This window comes from Arachis ipaensis, chromosome B6, assembly GCF_059453495.1.
Source record: "Arachis ipaensis isolate K30076 ecotype BB chromosome B6, ASM5945349v1, whole genome shotgun sequence".
Lineage (NCBI taxonomy): Eukaryota > Viridiplantae > Streptophyta > Magnoliopsida > Fabales > Fabaceae > Arachis > Arachis ipaensis.
In genome coordinates this window covers 127,190,533-127,199,900 of record NC_142441.1, presented here as the reverse complement: position 1 = coordinate 127,199,900, position 9,368 = coordinate 127,190,533, and the positions used below count along the sequence as shown (strand labels likewise).

General features: G+C 33.6%; 2 protein-coding genes across 2 annotated transcripts; one reads left to right on the top strand and one right to left on the bottom strand.

Moving 5' to 3' along the window:
- Positions 1 to 517: 517 nt before the first annotated feature.
- On the top strand, positions 518 to 2,380 carry LAP6 (Chalcone and stilbene synthase family protein). The gene is made up of 2 exons (XM_016352268.3): positions 518 to 719; positions 1,286 to 2,380. The coding sequence occupies exons 1-2, from the start codon at positions 518 to 520 to the stop codon at positions 2,248 to 2,250; spliced, it is 1,167 nt and encodes a 388-aa protein (XP_016207754.1). The 3' UTR covers positions 2,251 to 2,380.
- A 484-nt stretch (positions 2,381 to 2,864) lies between these two features.
- Positions 2,865 to 6,983, bottom strand: LOC107604944 (HNH endonuclease). The gene is made up of 7 exons (XM_016306660.3): positions 6,323 to 6,983; positions 5,103 to 5,157; positions 4,680 to 4,754; positions 4,501 to 4,592; positions 4,202 to 4,283; positions 3,673 to 3,756; positions 2,865 to 3,250 (listed from the first exon to the last, which is right to left on the bottom strand). The coding sequence occupies exons 1-7, from the start codon at positions 6,697 to 6,699 to the stop codon at positions 3,137 to 3,139; spliced, it is 879 nt and encodes a 292-aa protein (XP_016162146.1). The 5' UTR covers positions 6,700 to 6,983; the 3' UTR covers positions 2,865 to 3,136.
- Positions 6,984 to 9,368: the final 2,385 nt, after the last annotated feature.

Genomic DNA, 9,368 nt, shown 5'->3' with positions numbered 1-9,368 from the left:
CACATACGGTGCAAGCTCTTTAAACTCTGCGCTAGTGGAGAAGGCATTTTATTTTTTGTTTTAAGAGTGGTTTTTATTGTAATTTTGGATCAATTTGATTAGACTTAATTGCCAAAAAAGTTTTGTACTTGCAGCATCACTCGTTTTTATTTTACTATTCATGTTAAACAGCCATTATGTTGACGATTTCAGATGTCCACGTTTATTTTGTTTATTTGACTCCAAGGTTGAAAATTGTTAAGAGTTAGAAATGAATTCGGTGCTAGACAGAGAGAGAGAGAGAATTTTTGTTGACCTATGAAATCTCTCATGTCTCACACATTCAAACACTATGAACTGAAAAAAATGTTACCAACACACCATCAAATTAATGTTTCCAACTAGCATGCGAGACTTGCTTGACACCAACTTCTCAAATAACAAGCCAAGCTCCTATTTATATAACCCCATAACGCTTAATTGCATAAGTAAGAAATCTATATTAAAATTCAAGAACTTGTATTGAAAACTCACAAAGATGACACAAGGTAAGTTGAATGGTAGTTCCAAGGAGCATGCTGCATGCACTAGGCGTGTTCCTACGCCAGGGGTAGCAACAATACTTGCAATAGGGAAGGCATTCCCAAGCCAAATCATCCCTCAAGAATGCTTAGTGGAAGGTTATATTCGTGACACAAAGTGTGAGGATTCATATATTAAGGAGAAGTTGGAGCGTCTATGTAAGTCCAAATATTTATATATTCTTTTTATGAAGTACGGAAATTGACACAATTCACACGAACACTTAATACGATATAGAATATAGACACGAAACATACCAAATGTTTAACATGCATGTTATGATATTAATACATAATATAGATGTGCATATTTTCAACAATTATATGATTTTTTAGGAAATTATAAATGTTTAACTATTAATAATTACCACTAACTAGAGTTAGTTTAGTACTATTGAGGTTTATTATTTTAAATCTATTAATTGTTAAAAAATCGAATTAATCAAGTCGGTCTATTTGTTTTATTGATTTTTTTAATATTTATTGATGTTCTGATAACTAATTTTTATCTTGACAAAACTAATTTAATGATCAATTTGCGGTTAAACTGATTAAACTAGACTGTTCAATCCAGTTTTCAAAACGTGTCAGAAACATGTGGTGTCTTTATGCTTTATAGCTCTCATGGATTAATTGATTCAACCTTACTCCTAGCAAAACTTGCTGGCAATATTTGAACTTGCATTGCACCAGGAAATCTGATTTGTGATTGTATGTTATCTCAGGTAAAAACACTACTGTGAAGACAAGATACACAGTGATGTCAAAGGAGATTCTAGACAAATACCCTGAGTTGGCCACAGAGGGCTCAGCAACCATAAAGCAAAAGCTGGAAATAGCAAATCCGGCCGTTGTAGAGATGGCTACCAATGCCAGCCTTGCCTGCATCAAGGAATGGGGAAGGCCTGCACAAGACATCACTCACATAGTCTACGTCTCGTCCAGCGAAATTCGGTTGCCGGGAGGAGACCTCTATCTGGCCAATGAGCTTGGCTTGAGGAGCGATGTCAGTCGAGTAATGCTCTACTTTCTTGGCTGCTACGGCGGAGTCACTGGCCTAAGAGTCGCTAAGGACATAGCGGAAAATAATCTTGGTAGCAGGGTTCTACTCACAACATCTGAGACTACCATACTTGGCTTCAGACCCCCCAACAAGTCTAGGCCTTATGATCTCGTTGGGGCTGCGCTTTTTGGCGATGGAGCAGCCGCAGTTATAATTGGAGCCAACCCTGTTTTGGGACAAGAATCTCCCTTCATGGAGCTCAACTATGCTGTCCAAAAATTCGTGCCGGAGACACACACTGTGATTGATGGTAGGCTCTCTGAGGAGGGTATAAACTTCAAACTCGGACGAGACCTTCCTCAGAAAATCGAAGACAACATCGAGGAGTTCTGCAAGAAGCTCATGGCTAAGAGCAACATCAAGGATTTCAATGAGCTATTCTGGGCTGTTCATCCCGGGGGACCTGCAATCCTCAACAAACTAGAGAGTACACTCAAATTGAGCAGTGAGAAGCTTGATTGTAGTAGAAAGGCACTAATGGATTATGGGAATGTTAGTAGCAACACCATATTCTATGTGATGGAGTACATGAGAGAGTACTTGAAAGAAGGAAGGGAGGAATGGGGTCTCGGATTGGCGTTCGGTCCGGGAATTACTTTCGAAGGAATTCTCCTACGTAGTCTGTAATCTTACAACTCCAGGTCTTGGAGATTTAAGCTTCTCTACCTAACCTTTTCTTTACCAGAACAAAATTTAATCTTAAACAAGCATTTGTCTTCATATAGCAATTGGAAGATGTACTAAGTGGTGTTCTGTTATGGTGGTTTAAGATGTTTTTCTAACAATAAAGTATGATGTAGTAAATTACTATATGAACATCAAGACCAAAAGTTATTTGGTTGGTATAGCCTTTGGATTTTGGGTGAAATGCAATGATGAAGTGCCAAAAGAACCCTATGAATGCAATACTTTTTTTTTTTTTTGGTAAACTACCAAAATCGTACCAAAATCGCACCCTATTTTTGGAAATGCTAACCAAAATATTTTGAAGACATTTTTGTGGTTAACAAAAGTAAAAGGTATTTTTGTCAGCATATTAAAAATCGGGGTCAATTTTGGTAGTTAATTCACATCGATGCCAATGAAATTTGAACCTCATAATATTATGCATATTATTACTTACTTATACCCCTCAACCTTCACTGAAATAAATGGCTACGGTTCTCAGAATTGGAGTAATCAGATTTCTAGCAATAAAGTGCAAACGATGGAGCAACCTACTAATCCATGAGCAACCAAACAGGTCTGGGAATTTTAGCATGAATTTACAACCACATAAATTATGTCTTGTCCCATTAAGTGGATTCAATTACATATATCAAATCCTGTCAATGAAGCAGGAATTTACTATACATATATTTTTACAATCTTGATTGAACAACATCAATGCTTACAATTTTTTTGTTCTTTTTCTTCTTAAATGTGTCAATTAGATTAATCTAAGAATCATGAGGATTTTACTTTTATTTATTAGTTGTCCACAACTTCCACAAAAGACTAATTTTCATGGATGTCAAGAGGACCTTAGATACTGCCGCCATTCTTCAGGTGTTCCCTTTCTTATTGTCAGCATTCTTAGAGCTGCAGAAGTTAGAGGCATGGCGAGTATGTCATACTCCTTTGGGGCCTGAAAAAGTGAAAAACACAGTAAAATTCTTAGTATTGTAACACGTTGAAAAAGATAGTATGTCTCAATTAACACATGTAATTCACTACTGATTTTAATAGCTAGCAACATGTTCATGGTATTGGTAGCATGATGACACCCAATTATGCCAAAACATCATTTGAAAAAAGGGTGTGATTATTTCAGTTTTTGAATAAAATGATTTTACACCTCAAATCTTCTATATAAAATTGAAAAAGTTGACTTTCTTTCTAGAAGTTACTTAAAACAGACCTTTTATGAAATTCTGATTTGCTTTAAAAAAAAGTTATCCAGATATATGAAAATTGTTTTTTTTTTTTTCATTTGATAAAGTGATTTTAATCTTTTATGACGAAATGAGCACAACCTAAATATTTTCTTCAGATATATGTAACTAATACCTTTGGGATCTTATTTAATGTCATTTTTGCTTCCTCCAAAGTTTTCTGACCTTTCTTTGAGTTGCACTTGGAACAAGCAGTCACCTGAGTCAGCATCGATAACACTGTTTAAGGAGTTCTTTACATAGTCTTTGGAATGCTGACAAAAATTCCTCCCTCCCTAAACTTATCAATAGGTAAACTTACAGTTACAGGCTATAGGCTATGTAGGCTATGTATTTTTTCCTTCCATGACAAAAGTGTGTTTGGTTTTTAATAGAACAGTGAGCAATGAACTCCAAAACTAATGTCAATGGTCATCGTATCGTTTCCAGTAAATATATCTTCAGCTAGATACGCAGAATTTTCTTAGGTTTCTGTTGGCTGATTATATAGGGAACAAATAAAACATGGAATCAATGGCTCTGATGAAAAAGCTTGTGTTCACAAGACTAGCCAATATAATTATCATGTAGATTTGCATACCAAATCTTTTTATAAATATGGAAACATTAATTATCAAATAGTTAACAGTTTCTATATGTCTTACTAGATTTTCCCACGTCCATTCTCCACCTCGTGCAGTTGGCACCACATGATCAATGGTCAAATTCTCATGTGACGAGCAATACCTGTTAAGAAGATAATATCATGTCACTGCAAGAAATTGTATCTGAAGTCTAAACTAACCTAATCATTTAAACGGTTAATTTGGACAGGAAGAGGAAATGAAATGAAAAAAGAAAAAGAAAGAAAGAAAATGAAGAGAAGCCTTGTAAGGTGCTGAATGACTGAATCAAACACATTTAACTCTGTTAGAAATCAAATATTAATATATACATCACTTACTGACAGGTGTAATTGTCCCGAAATAGTATATTTTTCCGACTAAGATTGTTCTTCACTATTCTTCTTTTAACAACCTGAAGTAAATGAGGAACCTGCATGAAAACAAAAATATGTTGAACTCATCTATCAAAGGGAAAAAAAAAATCAAAATCAAATCAAAATCATTAATTAGTACATACCCTTAAGACAGCTGGTATATAGAAAGATCCACTCGGGGAGCTCACGGTCTTAGCATAATACTCTAGTACATCTGCCTGGTTAAATCAAGATACGAAATAAATACTTCAATGACATATTTCAGTGTCTAAAAAGAATATTGAGAAAGTCAAAAGTTGTTTTGAATCGGCAATGCATGTGTGTGTGCAAGCACACTGAACTCGAGGGCTGGAAAATTCAGACCATTTTAGATTACACAGCAACAAAACATGTTAAGGTGGTATCAAAATTAAACTATAAACTCTGCTTCCAATTTGAAACGAGAGATTCATGAAAAGTATTGAAAAGCACGATATACGGTGGAAGATGGAACTAATTTGTATACTATAAACAAATTCTCGAATAATTGCATGTAATTTTCAGTATCATAACAAGGAAGATCTGACCTTCTCCATGAACTCCAAACATATCGCACGCTTCCAGCCTACAACATTGACTGGCCTGAAGCATGATGACATCAGTCAGAACCAAAAGCAAAGAACTCAGGAGGTGTCTTGATATTGGTGACTATACAAGAGAAAATAAATTGTTACAAACTTCATATTATCGGCACACACTGAACACTTAGGCTATTTCATCCCAAAGACCCTATCATTATTAACTGAAACCAATAGGGAAAAATTGCAGCACATTACTTTGAAAGCAAGGGTAACCGACTAGTCCTATCAATTTTGCTTCTTACACTGAAGTTATCTTGATTTAGACAGTAGCGGCCTTTGCGCAACAGCAACCATAAGATTGTTGTCTTGTGACCTGAAAGTTTCAGGGGTAATCCTATTCACATGTACCCTCCTTAAACCCCACCAAGTAAGAGCTTCATGCATTGGGTCACCCCATTTTATACTTTAGTTATGATTTCAGAAAGTCGAAAAATATATTGAGAGACACAAATGTGTGTGTATTCAGGTGCTCATAGAGTCCACAACTAACACAAGGTGCACCAGTGCAATGAACATTACCAACAATAAATATGCCATAAAATAATCAAATAACGGAAAGAAAAACTAAAAGGGAAGAAGTATACAATAACTATCAATAGTCACATTTACAAACTTCATTCAAGCCTAAAAAGATAAGGAGAAAAGAAATCCAAAAACCAGTACATCACTGAAGATAAAGGTCTTTCAATTTCATAATACTCTTTGCTAACTAATCAAACCCAACCTCTCATGATCTTTCAATGGCACTATCCCCTAGTGGGATACTTAACACCACTCCAAATTCATTTCAACATGAAACTCAAATAGAAGTCTTGCAATCTTCCCAGAGTAACACAATTATCTCCGCACAAAACTCAATAGAGAGCCATTTGGAAAGGCTCTAAATCATGTCAAATGAATCATAAAAGCATCATACTAGAACACATGAACCACTAAATGGTTCAAGGGAGTCCCAAAAATCAAATACTTCCAAACTGAAGTATTAAGTGGTAAAGTTATAAACCACTAAATGGTTCAGACGCCATATTTTGATCCAAAATGCATCTATGGGGCTTCCTATATATATATATATATATAAACTTAACTAGGATGAGACTAAACTATGTATCTGCCAACTGTGGAAATGAAAGAAAATAAGTATGTATATATTTAAAGAAAGAAGTGACCTGTATGATATATCCAACACTAGACCCCGGAAGCAAGACAACCCATCATCCTCAAACACATCATCAACATCACCATCTTCATAAGAATATTCATGTTCATCCTCATCCTCATCATCATCATTATCATAATATTCCTCATGAACACCTTCATTGCCATTAATACGGGGTGCCTTAGCATTGCAACGGCTAATTCTTCCTCTATGAGAAGATGAAGCATGGTAAATTCTAGCAGAGGAACCAATATACCTCACCCTTCTCTTGTGGGTGTGAATTGATCTGCACTTGTAGTGAAAAGGGTCCTTGTGACCCAAACAAGGTGATACGCTTTCGCCATTGAAGAGAAGCTTCAAGCGACCATGCGTTGTGAACTGTGCCATGATTGATGATACACCCCTCTTAGTTGCGAGTTGCAAAGTTTGAAGCTTTGAGCTTAAAAGCTTAGAAACTGTGCTAAAAACACAGATATTTATTGGGTATTGGTTGATTATTCACAAATCATACTATCATAGGACCCAAGAGAGAAACTTGAAAGAACAAGAAACCAAAAATATAGTGGCGAATGCATTTTTGTCACGGAAAAAACTATCACCACACATTCTCTATTTCTCTCTACCATGAATGCTACCGATATCCTCTTTTCTCTTCATTGACAAATATGCCCATCCAAAATTGGGAATTACTGAATTAGATATTGTACTTTCGATTATTGAGGTTTTTTATTTATTTAAATTTGGAAAATAAATCACCCTTTGTTAGGTAAAAAATTTGGTTATGGAGAGTAAGTGCGTAAAATGTTCTGAAATGATCTATCTAGATAAATGACCTAGATATGGGCACAAACCTTAAACCTTTTTTGCAAGTTGTAAGTTTTTTTTTTATATTTTTAATTGAAATAATTTATATAAAAAAACAATAAAACTTTATATTTAAACAAATATTTTAATTAAATTTAACTAAGTTGTTATAACAATTTTTTAAAAGAAATGGATCTTCTCCATTTTTTTATTGGAGTGAATAAAGTATGATCTCTCACCTTTAATTCTATAAGTGGGACCAAAAATTAATAAAAAAGAGAGAACAATGAATAGTGAGATTAAACACTGAACACTATCCAATTTTTTCTCCACTAGAGAGGATTCACGCCTCTTTTTAAATTATGCATCTCATTCTCTTTGTCTGGTTTTTTTTTTTTTTTCTCTTTCTCATTCTCTCTCTTCGTTTTCTTTTCCTCCTCCTCCTCCTTATTCTTCTTCTAAATTCGCAGACGCAGGTTCTTCTTCTCCTTCTCTTTCACTCTCTCAATATTGTGTCTTCTTCTTTTTCTATTCTTTTTTCATTATTGGTATCACTAATAACACTAATATTTTGCTAACATCTTTATTAGTTTTGATTTTTTCTATGTCATCATTAAATAATTTCGGTTCATTTCTTAATTTATTTTGGTTCATTTGTGTGTTAATTGAGGTTCACTTAATGCTACTGATAAGTATTGACTAAATTTTTTATTTTTTAAGTAATTTGGATTCATTTCTTAGTTTTATTGAGATTCATTTTGATCTAAAAATAAATTCGATGTGTTTTTGTTAATGATTAAATTTTTTTAACTATTTATTTAAATTTAAACTAATTTCGATTCATTTGTGTGGTAACGATTCATTTAATACTAATATGAAATATGAGTTTCGTTTGACAAAAATACTCAATTGTTAAATACTGCATCACCAAAATACTTTTTTTACTTGTTAGTATCCCCCTTTACCAATCTAGAACGCCACTTTTTAATTTGAATATGGAAGCAAAGGAAGTGTTGAACTCGTGTATGGGGAGGAGGGGTGCTTCACTTCGTTGTGGGATCAGAGGAAGCAGAACTCGGACCTTGCGAGTTGTATCCTTCAAAATGTAAAAAATTACCCAGAACAAGAAAAACGGAGGATCCGAATTCCACGATTCAGATTTCAAATTCCATCAGCTGCAAATCGGACCCTCTGATTTGTGTACTCTGAATTTTTTTCAACTTTTTAAACACAAATCGGAGGGTCCGATTTGTATACTCCCACAATTTTAAAAAAATCAAAAATTATCATATTAAAATATATCACTTATTTTACTTCCATATCAAAATTTTTTAGCCCCAAAAGGCACAGACATTTTTCAGTCTCAATTTCTTCGATTCTAATTTTTAATATATTTCTTTGAGTTCATTTACATGACCTAATTATTTAGCATTGACCTACTCCAAAAAACCTCACCCACTAATATGCAGGCAGTTATTAAAGACGGGTACAATAAATTAAAAGTAGAATAGTTTCCTTTCATTCTCTAACATTACTAAAAATGTAACTGCATTAATACCATAACATTGAATCATATCCATCATTATAATCTTGTATTTTATTTTCTATCTTTAATTAAATTAAAATTTTTTATTTAAATTCTTCTTCATCGTCTTTATCATTTTTATTTTATCTATGTCACCTTACACGTGTTCTTTTTATCTTCGGATCTTACTTCTTTAATTTGCATGCTCATTAATGGTGCATTTTATTAAATTACAAAAAGAAAAGTTTTTATTAGAATTTTGTCTTTAAAAGTTAAAACTCGCATTGATATTATAGTTGAAATACTTACCTGCTTATACACAGGAGATGAGTATGGGTTCTTATAGGAGATTTTTCGAAAATAAAATAACTAATAGAAAGTTATATACTATTGCAAATTTTTCATTAGCGAAGAATGACCAAAAGTATAAGCCTATTACTCATGAATTTCGTATATATTTTAAGGGAGAAACTCAATTAAGAATGGTGGATGATTTCAAATTTCCTTTAAATGTTTTTTACTTTATTTCAAACGAATTGATTCTTACCCGTACATATCAACTCGCAGTCTTATTTTATTGGTATTTCGTAAAACTTTGCATTTTTTGTTTCATCGAATACAAATTTGACTCACTTTTTCTAATTTTATATGAATTAGTCATATTTAATAGATGTTGTTAAATTTTTGACTGCTAAAAGAGACATCATTGAATTCACCAAGAATGGAA